The sequence below is a fragment of the Melospiza georgiana genome, chromosome 2 (genome assembly GCF_028018845.1).
Source record: "Melospiza georgiana isolate bMelGeo1 chromosome 2, bMelGeo1.pri, whole genome shotgun sequence".
NCBI classification, from domain to species: domain Eukaryota; kingdom Metazoa; phylum Chordata; class Aves; order Passeriformes; family Passerellidae; genus Melospiza; species Melospiza georgiana.
This window is the reverse complement of record NC_080431.1, coordinates 78,447,115-78,464,533: the sequence shown is the minus strand read 5'-3', so window position 1 is coordinate 78,464,533 and position 17,419 is coordinate 78,447,115. Positions and strand designations below refer to the sequence as shown.

Sequence of the window (17,419 nt, the reverse complement as noted above, 5' to 3'; positions counted from 1 at the left end):
TGGGGTGTGTGAATGAGGAATCTTGCCTTCTACTTGCAAGCGTGAGCACAGAGGTGGAAAGATGGGGGGTGTGGATGTCCGCCTTTCAGAGGCAGCCCTGCCTGCGAGGATTGCTGCTAGCATCCTGAACATCACTCAGTGCAAAGGTGGAGACAAGGAGATGAAAGCCATCATGGGGAGTGCAGTTGCCCGTCTGCAGGGGGGGGAATGAATGGGAACAATTAATATATTCCCATGTCCTTTGGCTGTTGCAGTCTACAAATCTCAAAGGGAAAAGGAGGTGAATACTGTGATGTGCTTTCAAAGAGGTGTGCTTGGGGTTCACCTGCCTGCAGAGACTTTCAATTCTCCGATGCATGTGTAGAGGGTGGATGATAATGCAGCAGCAGTGGACAGATTGTGCTGCAGCTTTTCAATATATTATATAAAATGCATTTAAATAAATACTTTAATTTTTCAGATTCTTCAGCTTTTAAAAATGTGTTCTTTCCAAAGATTCTCAAACAGTTATGTGACAGTCTTAGGAAAACTAGTTTCTGGTACGTAAAAGAGGAATTTTTCTTGATGTTGGCCTTAAGCATCACCATGAAGCAGCATTGTCAGGAACGAGTTGACTTATCTTGGATTTATTTTTCTAAAGATGTCAGTTCTTTTCTGTATCACCATGTGATATATTCATCATCCATACATATTTCGTAACATTTTCTTAAGATGATCATCATTCTGGTATCTTTGTGTGGAAAAAAAATCACTTGTGCTTTATGCTCGAAACAGCTGTGAACTGTTTGCAGACCTGCTCTCCCTGTGACATACAAAGTCCTATTTCTGGGGTGCTTCAAATACTGCTCTCTTCTCATTAAGATGAGACAGAGATTTCCATGACAGTGTATGATGGATTACATGCTGGGTCATGTGCTGGACAACTGTTCATTAGCTGTTTAACTGGTCTGCTGTCTGAGATTGACTTTATAATTCAGATCTGCCTTGAGTGTCTCCTGAAGGAGATAACTTGAAAGCGTCTGCCAACCATTCTTAGGTCTTCACTGTCTTGAAATGCATCCTTCCAGCCGTTCTAGAAAGTGCTGTAATGGTAGACATGATTGGTTTCTTTGGACATGTGTACTCAGTTGCAAGCCTTAGCTAATTTATGATGAAAAGGAAGTCAAAATACCTTTTCCAGCTTGAATAGCACTGTTCTGAAAATGAGTTTTAAGGGATAAACATTAGTGGTGTTGTTAATGTTACTCATAGTCAGGCGGGTGCTTGGAGCAATGTTTTTCCTAGTTCTTCCTTTTCCCATGGCGGTTGTGACTGTCAGTCTTTTGCTCATTCCTTCTCAATTCCCTGAGATTTTTATTGTCAGTATCTCAGATGTAAGAATTAAACATGTCTAGAGGTATGCTAAAACGAAGGTTAGGTTTTACCTCTCTTTTAAACACTGAAAACTGTGGAGTTTGTGTTATCTGCACAGTGCTGTAGCTGAGTCTGAGCCAAGCTCTAAAAAAGGGGCGATTCTGGGAGGGGCTGCTGGTGATAACTGTTCCACTAAGGTGTTTCCCAGATCTCACTGTAGGCAGTGGGTGTGTGCTGCAACATCAGATCACAGCTTGAGCAGGTGGAATAGCTAGATCGCATTGATCCTTGATGCTATAAACATCTGGGATTCCATTCATTATTCCCATAGGGAAGACACAACCCAGACTTTTTAATTTACAAAAGCATTGAGTAGTTGCATCGTGAACAAAAAGAATATTGAATTTTTTTTGCATACTAGATACCTTTTATCTTAAGCATTTATCAATAATACATGAATTAATCAGTATCTCCTAAAAATGGGTTTCTTGCTTCATCTTAAGGGAAATACATCACGGTGAAAAAGAAAAAGAAATGAGTCTATTTTTCTCCTGCTTTTGGGTTTTGAAGACAGGAGAACGAGTAAATGAGCCATGGAGACCAAACTCCCATTCCTGGAGGGAGAGGGAGGTCTCTAATCTTCTCTGAAGAGAACAGCTCCTTCAAGGCAAAAAGAGTGGTCTTCAGAGAAGATTTCCAGATCTCTCTAGACAGCTGATCTGATTGGCTGAATTCCCTGTTATTTCAATAAAACATATTCATACATGATGTAAAGTAGAAAAGAGCACAGTGAGTGCTTTTGTTAGAGCAGCTGCTAGAGGTGTACTGCAGATTGAAGGAATGTGGGAGGAAATAGGTTTGCATGTGCTGGGGAGGGAAGGAAGCTGCTGTGTGATTGCTGGAGTAAGGCCTGCCTTCAGCAGAATAAGGGTGCTACAGCTGAAAGTTGGGGTGAGCTTTCATTCCCTCTATAAATTGCAAGGAATCTGTTCCACGCAGTGTGTTCCTGAAGCAGTTGTGGCAGCGTCTGCTTGGCTGGAGTGACACACAGTTTGATTTTTATCACAGACCTTTTATTTTGATACCACCCTTTTTCCTTCTCCCAGTCTGTTACGTGCAGTTAAGTTTATGATTATTTTTTGCCTTCGAATTTCATAAATCTGTGAAGTAGTTATTGGAAGATTGTGCTTACTTTGACTGTAGTAGCTTTGAGTGAAAAGTGCACTTCAAGTGGCCATCTTGAAGTTATTTAAACATCTGCTCTTCCCCTTATATATACCATAGTTAACTTTGCAATAGATGCTCTCATGGATTAGGAAGTATTCTTTGCACACCCAGCATTGTCTGAGGTTGTGTCTTTTAGATTGAAATGGGTGGAGCTGATTTTCAGGGAAGAATTCTGGCAGTGATATCCAAATTCAGAGCATAATGCTTTTGTGCATCTGACTGCAGGGCCAGCTTTCCTCCTACAAACCATTTTCTTGAGAATGTGGAAGGGATTTTTAAGATGTTTGGGTTAATAGGGTAAATGCAAGTTTTTTTATGTGAGATTTCTTGCACAATCAAAATAGATTATTCGGTGGGACTGAAACTGATGAATATATTCTGGTTTTAGGAGCAGAATGTTAGAAAAAGAAATTCTTTTAGGTAGAAAAAGAAATGCTATTGGGTTGGAGGTGAAGGATCCATGATTTAGGGCCGCTAGCTTCTGTCTCTGCTGCTGGCTTGTTTCTTGTTCTAAATTGAGCTTCTCAGTCATTACTTGCAGACTTGAGATTGTTACCTGCCTTTCTTATGATAAGATGGGAGCTTTTGTATATACATTTATAAAACCATTAAGATTTTGAGCAAATAAGATGTAGTATTAGGAGAGAGATGAATAGCCATACCCAAGGCATTTTTATACACCTGCTGTATATCCACATTGATATATATGGACGACCCTTCTTGACAATGTTGTAATTTCTTTCAAAAGTAGAAGATGGAGGAAAGAGAAGGATATTAGCTGATTTTTAAGGAATTCAGTGCTGAAATGACAGTCAGGGGAAGGTGGTAGTGTATTTAAGGGGGTGGAGGTGGGGCCACGTAGAGAAGAGATTTGGGAAAATTTGAAGCAGATTGGCAAAGAAAGCAAAAATGGGGAGAAAATACTTGGTTCTTGTATTAGTGTTAGAACCAGTAGTGAGGGGGAAAAAGCCTCAAACCACAAAAAGCCAAACTAAAACCCCAAGCAGGCAGAAATATGTGACGGTATCTGATTTATGTATTTTTTCCTTAGCGCTGAAGAATCGTGTGCGGTGCGTTTCCCTGCCCCGGGCGTTCTCCCGCCGGTGTGTGGGACGGGCCCGTCCGGGCCGGGGGCAGGGCGGCGCTGCCCGGCAGGGGCGGCAGGTGGCGCTGCTGGGCGCGGCCGGCCCTGTGCGAATGGCAGCGCTGGGGGCAGTGCCCGGGCCCCGGGCCGCGCCTGCGGCGGGGCATTCCTACCCAGAAACACAGCCTGTCCCGCCGCCCGGCGCAGGATGTTGCTGCAGGAAGTTCCCTGTAAACTACCGCCTCCAGACATGCATTGTTGAGGGAGACACAAGTGGGGCAGGGTCTGAGAGATGTCAGCCATTGCCAGCCCAAGCCTCATCTTGTCCTTTTCACTTCGAGCTGCTTTGAAGAACAAAGAGGTTCTTGAAGAGATCAAAAGATACTCCTGATAACCTCCCACACCCATTTTTCTGCAGGGAGCAAATGCTCTTTTTCCTGCTTTACCTTGAACGTCTTGACTGCATTGAAGGGCTGGTCTGGATCTGTGATCGTGTTTCCATAGCTTCTGCCTTTTTCCAGTCTGTTAGTGTGAAGAACTGTAGTTCTTGGCTTTATTGCTGCACCTCATTTACCAAATCAATGAAAAAAAAGTCACAGTCTTTGTGTGTTGTTACTATGGTTCTCAGTACCATGAATAAAAATGTCCACTTAAAATTTTATTTTCTTATTAAGAAAAGGTTATTGTGGTTGAAAAAAAAAAGTTTTTTAATACTAGAAAAACCTAGCTGTTTCTTAAGGTTGTAACTAAACAATCCTTTGTCCTAAGACCTGCTGCAGAAACTAAAATTCTTTGTAATATCAAGTGACAGCAATTATATACTAAAGGTGGTTTTATATTTACATTGTGTGCTGGCAGCAGTCATTATGACTACCAGGCAAAATTCCTGTTTGTATCTCAGAATTCAGTTCTGCTAGGACCTCATATCAGTTACATTGGTGAAAGTAATGATTTTTTCATCTTTACTTTAATAAGAAAGTTTAAAGGTGGTACAGAAAACTGTTCTGGTTTGCTCCAGAATTCCTGTTCCCTACATCATGCTTGTTTTTCTTGAACACAAAGGAGTAGTCCATTTATGCACCTGTAATTGGTTTACAGCTTTAAAAATAATTCAGTAAAAATATATTCAGTCAAAAATAGTCCAAGTGCTCCCAAGCAAAAGGAGCAGTACCTTGCTGTTATCTCTTCTAACCCTATTGATATTCTTCAATTGGAACTGTGTTTTCAGCTCTTGGGCCTGAATTCATTAGTGCTGTTTATGTATAAAGGTGATTTAAAAAATGTGATTTGAACCAAGAAAGGGCTACCACTGAAACTCTGGCCCAGATTTTGCTTTATTTTGCGTGTGTTAATGTTCTGACATTTTGGCTCCTTGTTCCATTGGTTTTTCCATTATTATGTGTTCTGGATACTACTTCTTATAGTTCTAAGTATATCTCACAGCAGATGTGAAATATTTGTGAGAGCAAAACAGTCCTAAATAGTTACCTGGAACATTCTGTGGGAATGAATTTCTGTTCTTCTGGTCTGCTTTTTTAACCTAAAGGGTTTATCAACACTCTACTGTAATATATGTGAGGGAAAGAGACGACTCGAGTCTGTCACTGGGTTTTTAGCAGTGCCTAGGAGAGGGGCAGAGTTCATAGAAGGAGTTATCCTAATCATGAAGCTGAAATTCTGGCCTTCAGATGTGACCATTCAAATTGTTTCCAGTTACATATTTGTGTACTTTTTGAGGAGAAAGCTGGGATGAGGACCAAGACCAAATTTCTAGCATTTAGCGCTCATGGAATGTAAATGGATTTGTTTCTGTTGTTGGAACTTTTGTTTGCAGGGTAGGTGTAGACATTATTTTGCTTCTTGGAGGTTGGGAGTCTGTTGAAATGGACTGACTTGTGCAGAGGAAGTGGGACTTAGTAGAGCAGGGATCACGAAGATAAGAGCCAATGTACTCTAACAGAGTCTCATCTTCTCCTCTGTCTAGCAGTTCCACTGGAAGGAGGCCTTGAAGGTTGCAAGACAAGTCCAAGATGTGCAGTTCAGTTGCTCCCAGGCTGTGGTTCTTAACAGACCGCCGCATCAGAGAAGATTACCCTCAGCAGGAGATCCTGAGAGCCCTGAAGGCCAAGTGCTGTGAAGAGGAGCTGGATTTCCGGGCCTTGGTGATGGATGAGGTGGTGCTGACCATTGAGGATGGAAATCTTGGTGAGAATGAGCTCAGGCTGGGAGTGTGCTGAAAGGGTACTTGGAAAAAGATTGTAAAATGGAGCATCGGTACTATTTAATAACAAATCCCATGTATGCCAGACTGCCTGCCATTCATCTAAATCATGTAGATGTACATCATACAGTTTTTTTTAGAAAGTATTATGTTAATCAAATATAATTGCTCAGTTTGCTAGTTTGCATTAGAAGCACTTTTACCTTTCCTCTGCAGAAAAAAGAGGAGGATTGTTTCATTTTGGTGAGTTCAGGGTAAGGACTACAGGACCCCTGAATTAATAAGAAATCATGGAGCTTCAGTACTTGAACTTTGTGGGTCACATTTAAGAGTCTCAGAGGGACTTTTTTCTTCTGTTTGTGTTCTGGCTTCAAAAGAGAAAACACTGGAAATAATCTAAAAGGAATTTTCAATGAGCAGTACAAAGTGTCACGGAACTAGGGGTTATAATGTGATGTAACTAAAGCATGCTGCTGTACGGATGTGGAGTTATGTGAATTCCAAAAACAGTGCTGATAAAGTATGTGCATCAAATAATTTGAGCTATTACTACAATTTACAGTGTTAAAAACTAAATGGTAAGATTTCTGTTCTATTTTTCTTCTAGCTTTTTTTTTTTTCCTGTGATGATTAAAAAGGAAAAGTAAAATGTTAAGTTGCATTAGAAATGTTAAGTAAAAGGATTATTACTATCTTATTACTTACTATCTATTGCTGTAGATAGTAAGCTTATGTGATGGGAAGATACTAATACCACCAATGTCAAGCTGTGTAACACTTATAATTTATTTCTGTTTCAACATTTTTTAATTTGGATTTCCTAAAGCAAGGAGATTGCAGTGGGGTTTTTTTTACCTTTAACTCTTTCATTCCTCTTCCCCATTTATCAGTCAAAAAACATGTGTTGCTGGAGATCCAGGGAAGAATTACATTTCTGAAAGTTGTATTAGATTAATTTTGTGTGGGAAGAAAACATGAAAGTCTCTCAGCTGTGAAGAAGAGGCTGCCATGTAGACCTTGTTCCTCTTTGGGTAATCTTTTGTGGGAAGGGAATCATAAAACTGACTCTGGGGAAGAACTTTGGTCAGAATTTATACCCTATTTTGGCATGAATCAATCAACTAAAAACACATGCATGGTAAATCCAGTACTTATTATTCTGGTATTTCTAAACTTCTGTTTACCTTTTTTGTCTTTTAATCTGAGGAGTCATATGATTTTTATCACAGATAGAAATTCTGTAGGATGTCTTCAAATCAAGGTAACTTCTTGTCAGAAAGTCTGAGTTCTGAGCGTGCTTTCCTTTGGACAGTGTGTGATGGGAACATAGGCATTGTGGACTGTAACTGCAGTCTCTGAGATGCATAATTAGTCCTTCAGCATTTCAGAACTGTTTTTTATTTCTAGGTGATTTCTTGTTTTCTGTCTTGTGTCTATTTTTGGGGAACTAAATAGGGCAAGTGTGAATTGTGGACCTTTCTGCTCTCTTCTGTCTAATGTCTCCTAGCACTGTGTCTATTGCAAGGAAAACGATAAAAGAAATGAATGTTGGAAAACTAATATTGAAGAATGTGTAGTCCGAGAGCAAGAAAAATTAAGAAAATTGCTAGAACAAAATAAATTATTCTCATACAGAGTGTTCATTCAATATGATGTAAATAACTGACCATTTGAAAAAGAGTGAGATAAAAATGCTGAAAAATTGTGGATAGAGTTTTTTTAATAAGTAGTCTGTTCTGTCTAATTGTGTTGTTTTGTTTGAGTTTTTTTTTTTTTTTCTGAGGGGTGAGAATTGTCTTGTATCAAACAATTCTTTCTCTTGGAGAGCAATGAAAAATCTTCTCTCTTAATTTTCCAGTTGTGTTTTTTCTAGAGCTTTTGCTTTGGTAAAGATTTCTGCTAGAGGACACAAGCAAAAGCTTTGTGTTTAATTTTCCTTTTTAAAAACCTCAGTTGGCCTAGGAAAAGGTGTCCTGTAACAAAATCCAGGAGGTAGTGCATTCTGTACCCTTTTTGTTATCTACTGTTGTGTGAGGGATCCAGGTTGAGTAAAATTTTCTGTGACATAGAGGAGTTGATGAAGAGAATGTACCTTCAGTGGATAATCATGTGCTTTTGCTTGCTTTTCTGTTATTATTTGTCTTGAAAGCTTGGCAATTCAAGGCTTAAACTCTGAAGGCAATGCATGATATTGGAGGAAATAATAGTTAGGTTTTTTCCATATATTCACACTTTGATTGGAGCTTGTTTTGTCCTTTAAAACCAAGAAAATTTCTTAAGTAAATTGTTAGAAGAATGTTAAATTTACACAGTCAAGTTGGATACTACAGGGTGCTATTTAAAACCTCAAAAATTTGGTATTTCTTTAGATGATAGAGTCAGGAATCCTTCTTGTGGACGTGCTGACTGTCAGGAACATGGCTGGAGACTTCAGAGACCAAAAGTTTAGTATAAGATATTAAAAAGCTTGAATTATTTACTTCACAGGGGTAGAGTGGAAAAGACACTTATAAATTTAGGAAAATTGAGCAGAACCATGGGATACATACATGTGAAAATAAAATTGTCCCTTCCACAAACCACATGGCTTATACCTTAACAGTAGAGCACACTGATGCAGATATCACTGATGCTCAGGCCAAAGTCAGAAGCTTTTGTGATGCAGAGATTTACAAAATTTGTGTCTGTCAGACGTGATAGGATTTGCTGTAGCCAAAGAGAAAGGGGGAGGAGGGGCATTGTTTCACTCAGTGCATTCAGCAGCAGCCGCTCCTCGGGGCAGGTCTCTGCTGTACTGCAGGGCAGGATGGGAAGTGTGGCTGGATTCCCAAAGCAAAGCAACAGCATAGGCCCAGCAATCCCTGCTAGTTCCTTTTCCTTCACAGCTGAAACTCAGGATAACCCAAAATCCCAAGCACCCCATACAAGCCCCGTATCAACAGCCACATGGTGAACCTGTATGCAGCTCAAGATCCACCTTAGATACCTCAACACAGCATGAGCCCAGAAGTGATTGTAAATCCAAGTTAAAAGATGTAGAATTCGTTTTTCCTTTTTAGTCTAAAAGGAGGTTCTTAAACTGATTTATGCTTAAATGCTTTTGGAAATAAATTCAACAAGTGTTTTTTGAAATTAGCAGTGGTTTATGCCTTACTTGAATAGGTGTCTGCTTACCCAAGCCATGCACTCCTTTATCTTTTCCACAGTGGCAGTAGTATTCTGTAGATTTCCAAGGAAAAAGCTGACAAAAAATAAGTGGAGGAGTAGAGCTGCATAAATTCTCTCTGCTTCTCTGGTGGGTTGAGTGTGCTGAGATGGTTACTGAATCAGACATGCACAACATTGTTGCACAGGAATGGACCAGAATGCGTGTGTGGAAAAAAGTGGAGGGTGATACTGGGCTGGTTTGATTTAAACTTGAGCTGTGTAGCTGTAGCCCAAGTTTCCTAAGAGCTAAATTCTTGAAGCTAAACCACTCTAGGACAATCTAAAGTGGAGCATCTGTGTTCCTCTTGTCCTTTTCCAGCATTGCTGTTGCTGCTTGCCTTGTAAAGGACTTCATGTCTCTCTTGACTTGCTTTCATGTTGTACCTCAGATAATTAAAAAAAAAGCTTCTTCTCTGTCTGCTACTTTGGAAGATCTTGCATTTGTGTGAGTTGAGTTGGCCAATCCAATGGAAGATTACCTCCAGCAAATAATTAACAGTTTTCTGTTGGATTAGATTGTTGCACTAACCCCTTTTGTGGTCACACAGTTCCTAGTTCTGGTACACAGGCAAGGAAGAATGGGGTGTTCTTTCAGGGAATGGCTTGATGTTGATTTAGCTATAGCTCCAGAAATGCTTCAAAACAGGAATTTTCTTGTGGTTGGGATGTCTGATTGTGTCAGCTTTAGGATTATTTTGTTTGTGCATGGCATTTGGTATTTACCAGATGTAAGGATTACAAACTGAAATGTCTAGTTTTCTAATCTAGTTTGGCAATTTCTATATTTATTTGAAATACAAATACAAATAGCAAGTAATGCAACAAAACTCTGCAGGACATTTTTTAGACATTTATTTGAAGTCTTAGCAGTGAGTCCTGTCTAAATGTGTACTTTTAAACTATGTGTCTAAGCTTGCTAATGCAGTGATGTAACAGGCTTGAGGAGTTTGCAGCTAAACAAATTACAGCTTGTGAGCAGGGGTGTGTAGTGTGAGATGAGGTGGAGGTGAGGGAAGCTGGTAGGAAAATCCCACCCTATAGGGGGACTTTGTGGTCAAGAGACAGAACATACCCATGGATTGTCTCTTCATTCTGAATATTCTTTCTTTTTCCCTGTGTCCAGGATTGAGTAGTACCTTTCCCCAAGGACTCCAGACCTTACCTGTAGGACAGCATGGTTAAAGAACTGTTCTTCTGTGAAGAAAATGTTAGGGATATTTGGATCCTTCCCTCATTAAAATGATATATAGTAATATTTTCATTAAATTGTTTTGCTACCAGAACAGCAGAAATTGGAATTCACTGCATCAGCAATTTGCCAATACCTTTATTGTAGATTTTTGGAATCTCCATATTTTCTGATACTGTCCTGTGAAGGAAAATAGTTTTAAGGAAAGTAGCTTTGATGAACTTTGAACTGTTGAAGATGCTGGAGTGACTTAAGTATAAAACAAAGTATTACCTTTTCCTAAGACTTACTTAGCTTTTCCTTTGGGAATGTGAAACCAGATGGTCAGCTTAGGGGAGGAATAAAAAGGGCGTAAGAGTCGTGTAATAATACATTGTGCACAGTTAGCTGGCTTTTCTTCAGTCAGATGGGTAGCATATGGAAACAGATCTCTTACCTTCATTTTTTCTGCAGAGGAAGTATTCGAACATAGATTCTTTTAATTTGGTGAAGGTTGGTCTGCTGGTTTAGGCATCTGATTTAGGGTTTCCAGTGTGGGCCTGAACTTTGCAATGGGAGGCAGTGTCTTGTTTCAGTCTTTCATCTTGCAAGATGTGCTTTTGTTTTGTGTGATCTATCCTTCATTTCTTATTTAGTTTGAACTAGTAATGAGTAGTTGTGATCTCTGATTTTTTTTCACACACTGGATTAGACGTAATTTGAAATAAACATGGAGGAATTGGCTTAGTTGAAAGATTTCTGTAAAGTATAGAAAGCTGGGGGGAAAAGGTAAGGATGGATAACAAATTCTTGTGTTTCCATGTAATGGTAAGAAAAAACAAAAAAACACCTTGAATCAGCTAGATCCATGGCAAGAGAGGGCTTTTACGTATATGAAATGGTTTCCACATCAGAATATCAAAACTCTTAATATTTTTGTACAAGAGGGAACATAGTCATGTCCTCTTCCTTCTGGCTGTGTCAGTAGTCCCCTGGCGCTTGTTAGTCCAGCAGTGCACCTTAATGTAAGAGCTTTTCCTGCAGCATGCAGCAGTGGGAATGATGGAACAGAAGCAGGCAGGCTTGGCAAGGTGCCTTTTTGAGCACTGCAGAGTTGGCCTGTTTCCTGCTATTAACTACAGCCAGAGCAGCCATTACTTCCTCTGCAGAGTTGGGAAATTGGTTTGTGACTCAAGTGAGAGCAGGAGAAGGAACGGCATTGTGTGCAAAGGACTGCAAGGTGGTTAGGCATGAGGTGGATTTTGTGCTGTGGAAAGTGCTGGGCTTAGAATCACTTGAAGCTTCATTTTCGATGTTCTTTCACTGTGGAAATTGATCAATTCCAGTCTGATTGATGCTAAAACCGTAAGCATTACTGTTAGGCAGCTATGGACTGTATAGAAGAGATTTTGGAATGGTAGCTGTGTTTAGAGGTGGGTGTAATCTAGTATGTGACACCCCAGTATTACATACCCAAGACAAACACATCTCTACTAGAAAAAAAGTAACATTTGCTTTATTATCATGTTTTAATAACAGTGCCTTTCAACAGTTGCCATGTATGTTAAGAAGAATTGGTTTGTTTTTTTTCAGAACTATGACACCAAAGACAACTTTCTTACAATGCATATAGAAAGAAAGGATTTATACTCTGTAACCATCCTGGGTGTTCTTGCAGTTTTCTTCCTTCCTGTCAGGGATTTCTATTCTTATGTGAATGATTGTCATCTTAAACTGATGCTAAAATAACAAAGGCTAACAGTGAATTTGATCTTCTCAAAATTGTTCTGTTTCTTCAGTATATCACCAGTTGCAGATATGGGCTCAGTCCAAAGCCACCTTGGCAAGGTAGAGGGGTAGGAATGTTTCTGCAGGGAGGTATTTATTATGTTAATTTCAAAGGGCTATGTTAAGGTCTGAAGTTTTTCATTTGCATGTGTTCTAGAACAGCCAGCCAGGAAAATGAGACTTGTAGGGCACATCATCTTGAACATACGTGCATGTCATCATATCTGAAAATGCCAGAAAACATTGCCAGATTTTTAATTGTTGTAAGAATTCTCAGGAGTGACCATCTGGATGATAAACAATGTAAAAAGGGACAAAAGCAAGATGAAAGAAGTGTTTCCATACATCCTAGATGAGAAATGAAAATTAGCCTAACATTTCACAAGACAGTCTAACTGGTTGGGGGTTTCTGTGTCACTTTTCCAACAATCCCTGTTCCAGTGCTGTGTCACCTAAGCAAGTTTTGCTGGCACGTTTGTCTGAGCAGTTGTATTGTGAACTGGGTCTGCATACTGATGTGGTTTTAAACCAGTGTGTTCTTGGTGGCAGGTGTTTTTTTTAGACTTCATCAGCCCTCCGAGTCAGGAGCGTGGCTGCACAAAAAGTTCTTCAGCACATAAATCAGAAGGGCAAACTGTGTGTTGGAGTGGGAGAGATTAGAAGATAGCCCAAGTATTGATGTGAAAAACTTCATTTTATGGAACTGACGGCTATGCTTGCTCTCCCAGATTTGTGATCAGAGAAGTACCCTTATCACTTGTTCTTTAAGCAATTGACTTTGTCCACCTTTTCTCAAGTCTGGTAATTGTCCATTTGTGAATGATGGGTAGTTGATTTTCAGTGATTGTGAATGTGAGACAGACTGGTACTGCTGAACCTTGGCCAGTATTGAGATGGTCTTCCAGTGTGCAGGCCTGTGTTTGGATTGATAGGGGCTTCTAGGAGTACCAGTGTCCATGGACAAGTCACTTTATTTTCTTATTTTTATAAACTCTTACGTGTGAATTTTGGTGAAATACCAGTTTTAGCAATTACAGTTTCCTTTTGTATCTGCCCTTTACTGTATGGAAGGAGGGGAATGAAGAGCAGAACAACAACAAAAAGAATGTCACTACTGAAATTATCAATTATTTTTTATTTCCTTGTATTGTAAATAATTAACATTTACAATGTCATAAAAATCTGTAATGGTGTCCTTATAATGATTATTCTTTGAATGGTAGAGCTTATATGATTTCCATCTCTCTAAAAATCTAGTTCATTTTAGGATTGAAAGTGTGATAAAATGCCTTTTTATTTGTTGAAAGTTAAGCAAGTTGAAGCAGAATGTGTTAGAGCTCTGACAACTTGAGCAGAATACCTGACAGCAAAGATATCCTGCTTATGTTGTGAGAGGAACGCTGCTTGAATTGCACTAATTAATTGTGTTAACTTGTAGGAAACCTTTCTTATTATACAGAAAACTTTTCTTGCTCTGTACTTCAACATAGGGCAGGAATTGAGCTGGGGACTCTTACTGTGTTTGTTACCCATCTCGACGCGTCTGTGAGTAAAGCATGGGAGAACAGATATTGGAAGAGACACACTAGTGATTTGATCCTTTTTGTTAAGATGTGAAGTAACAAAGACTAGGTATGCCAGTGCTCTTGATTTTTAGGTGAGAAGGGGGTTGGACTCCACTGATACAGTTATTGGGGTCAAAGATTTTGTTTATTATAATAGTTGTAATGTAACACCCATGAAATGATATGCTCAAAATCCATGCTATCAAATCCTGTTTCTTGGCAGTTTCTGTCTAAAGAATAATTAGATCTGGTAGGGAAACACAGCAGTCAGAAGATCAATAAATATTTCCCTTGAGTTCTAAGAACTTGATTTGAAAGTATCCTCTAGGTGTCATGTCAGTTGTCTTGTTGTGTTGATACGATGCTGGGGAACTTTGAGGGGGATGATTTCCTTTTAATTGAAGTTTTTTCAAGGACAGAAGAAGAAGTCTTTTGTAAAAAGCTGTGTAAGTGTTCTCCTTAGTTGTTCAAAATATACAGCTATGAATTGTTTGACAAGCAGTTTAGAAATAGAGGGTAGACAGAGCTGCTGGAGCACAATGCAAAGGTGATTCTCATTACAGGTCCTTTTGATATGCTCTCTATCACAACACTGGGCATTCCCCGTCCCTGGGATTTACAGGGGTTTAAGTCAACTCAAGCCCATTGCTCTCTTCAAAACTCTTTTGGCTAATCATTCTGTTTTTATTCTCTAGGTTGGGCTGAGCCCTGGATACACTCCCCCATGCTGGTTTAGTTACCTTGGGGAGACATTCAGGCTCTTGCTGCTCTCCTGGACAAACATTTACACATGCAATTGATTCACTCAACCCAGAGTCAGACAGTCTCCTAAGTGTTACAAACCTTTATCCTAAAAGCCATCTTCTGGTCTCTTTTGTCACAGAATGGTTTGAGTTGGAAGGGACCTTAAAGATCATCTTATTTCACCCTCCCTGCTATGGGCAGGGACACCTTCTGCTAGACCACGCTCCTCAAAGCCCTGTCCAACCTGCCCTTAAACACTTCCAGGGATGAGGCAGCCACAAATTCTCTAGGCAGCCTGTGCCAGTGCTTCATCACCTCATAATCAAGAATTGCCCCCTAATATTGAAAGCAAACCGCTCTTTCAGTTTAAAGCCATTCCCCCTTATCCTGTCACTACGTGCCCTAGTAAATACTCGCCATCTTTCTTGCCGTCAACTTTCAGGTACTGAAAGGCTGGAGTTTGGTCACCTGAAAGTCTTCTCCAGGCTGAACATTCCCAATTCTCTCAGCCTTTCCTTATGGAAGGGGTGCTTCACCCCTCTAGTCATCATATGATAAGGTCAACTTGTTTAGCCACAGATGTGGTCAGTCGCTTCCCATATTTTCCTAGAGCTTCACAGGCACATCATGTTTGCTCATCTCTGCTGAGCCTTCCCAGGAGTTCACTGATCCATCATGTGGAGAAAAGAGCTGTGAGTACATAGAATCTGGAGTTTGGGGCATTTGCCTCAATGTTAGATTTGTTTAGCCTCTGTCTTTGGTTGAAGTAGTAAGTACAAGTACATTTCTTCCCAGGTTCGTGCCCTGACCTTAGAGATGGAATATTTTCATCTTTGACGTGCTAGCTGTATGCTTTATGTAACACAGAGTGATATGATACAGAGAGAGATCAGCTAGGAGGGCTCTGTGGTCTGATGGCTGTGTCAGTATTTGGGTCCTTGTAACTGTCCTTGAGTGATGAGGTAAAAGGGTATCTTCACCACCAATTTGGCTTACTGTGAAAAGTGCCAGAATCCCTTTGTGAATCTAGTGTGAAAAGTCAAGCTGCTTCTTCCAAGGTTCTTGTCATGCTCCAGATAGTACTGTGAAGGTCTTGAATTAATGAATAGATTATTTTGGTTTCCCCACCCCCAATAAAAGTTACTTGCTTTGACATCTCAATGGTTGACCTAACTGCTGAAATTGCTGATGTCCTGTCATTATGCTTACTTCCTGGTAAAGTCAGGATTTATTTAAAAGTATAATTTGAGACACTCAAGATGGTAAATGGATGACAAGTCCTAATTTATAATGCCTTCTTCCTTGCTTTCCAGTAAGAAGAGCATATTGTTTTGCTTTCTGTCTTATATATGAAACAAAATAAAAACATCTGTTGGCCAGACAGGTGACACTGGTACAAAACTGCTACTTCACCTAGTTTGGGCAAGGAAATTTTGAGTTTTAGTACTGATTATGTTTTAAGTCATGTATTTATGTCTGATAAAACATTGAATGAGGATTTTTTTGACATTGCAGATAGGTCTCACATCACCTATCTTAATATAACAGTGGGCTAAACCTTTGCATCAGATTTTTATTGCTTAGAATTTGTCCTTATTAATAATACATTTGTCTCTTAAATGGCTCTTTGAGGCTGTCTTGTGATTTTTTTTGCCAAGTCATGCAGTGGAAGGAGGACTCTTCAAGGAAAAAAGAATGTTTTACCCCAAATCTGTAAGGATCTTTTTGGATGGAAAGGCTTGGAACAGGAACTCAGTTTGGCTGAAGTGGCTTTTGCTAGTGAAAGTAGACATAAATTTGTCCCAAATTGTTACTATTTCAAAAAATAATCTGTTAAGCATCTTAGAGACTTGTTTAAACTTTACAGCTAAACCATTTGAAACATAGCTGTGTATTATGGAAAAGAAAGATCCTCTGCAGTGTCTGCAGTGAGATGGAGGATACAGTTTGGTCTGAGCACACAATTTAAAGTAGGGATCTTCTTTCATATTGGTTATACCTCTTCTCTCTGACACAAAGACCTGAATGGTCCATCCAAATATAATGGGGACAAGATGATTGAAGATGGTTTGGGACTGGGGACTGAGGTGCCAGTGAAGAAAGATGTGGTGTGAAGGCAGTGTACTTGGCAAACACGCTGGAACAAGAAACAGTAACAGGAAGTGATTGCGGAGAAACTCTTGACAGATAAGGAGTTACTTCCCTCATGAAGGAAATTGGAGACTGGAACTGGTGGGAACACAGGTTTAGTGATGAAACTTGCAAACTGAACAAGGAGATTCAAGTGGGAAACAAGTTTGAAGGCAAAGCAGGCAAGTGAGTGGTTACAGTGGTATTTAAAATTGCAGTCAGAGAAACTACATGACAGCAGGAGAAATCCATGGTTTGGAAACTAACTGGAATGTCTGAGGGGATCAATTCTATGGGGGGGATGAATGGGAAGTGAGAATCTGGGACAAAGCAAGCTGGTCTCACCCTCACATGCTATTCCACCATGTCAGGTGTTACTTAGGTGTCAAGGGATGAAGTTTGCTTTTGATTATCTGCAAGTATGAAGATAAAATTCTCTTATGAGTAGCAGCAGCAAATGACCTAAACTTACAAATTGGCAAAATCATATTTGGAATTTTGTCTTCTTTGTTGTGTATTTGTTTTCAGCTACTACATTTTACTTAATTGCTTGCTACTTTTTTGTCAGCCTCCTTAAAGTACATGGTGTTCTGCTCTGGAAATGTAACTTGCAGTATGGTGGAGAGGACAATTTGTAGGATGCCTTTTTTGTGATTACCAAAATTTGTGACAATTGAAGCAGAACATTGCTGGAAGAAAAAATGTTAGTCTGGTGATTTAAATTGAACTGCTCAGAAATTGCCCTTAATTGCATGTTTTTGCATTTTCTGAGTGCCCAGACTTTGGATGATAGGATCAGCTTGATGAAAGAGCTGAATACTTAGATCCACAAATGAAGTCAATAGAACAGCATGAGCAACTGAGAAATCATGATGCCTCAAATGTGGCATCTAGAATTCCTTTGTCAACACTTATCTCTGGGTTTCCCTCCC

The 17,419-nt window shown here is 39.7% G+C and overlaps 1 protein-coding gene across 4 annotated transcripts in view; it reads left to right on the top strand.

Annotated features, from left to right (window-relative positions):
- Positions 1–17,419, top strand: part of RIMKLB (ribosomal modification protein rimK like family member B) — a 40,357-nt gene that overhangs the window by 2,261 nt on the left and 20,677 nt on the right. For 2 of the 4 annotated variants that reach the window (XM_058019231.1, XM_058019230.1), the window contains exon 3: positions 5,649–5,869. In XM_058019231.1, the coding sequence (XP_057875214.1) occupies positions 5,695–5,869 (175 nt within the window). In that variant the 5' untranslated portion in view covers positions 5,649–5,694. Of the gene's footprint in view, positions 1–5,648; positions 5,870–17,419 lie in introns of those variants that run through there. The other 2 variants (XM_058019232.1, XM_058019233.1) reach the window with 2 other exon arrangements.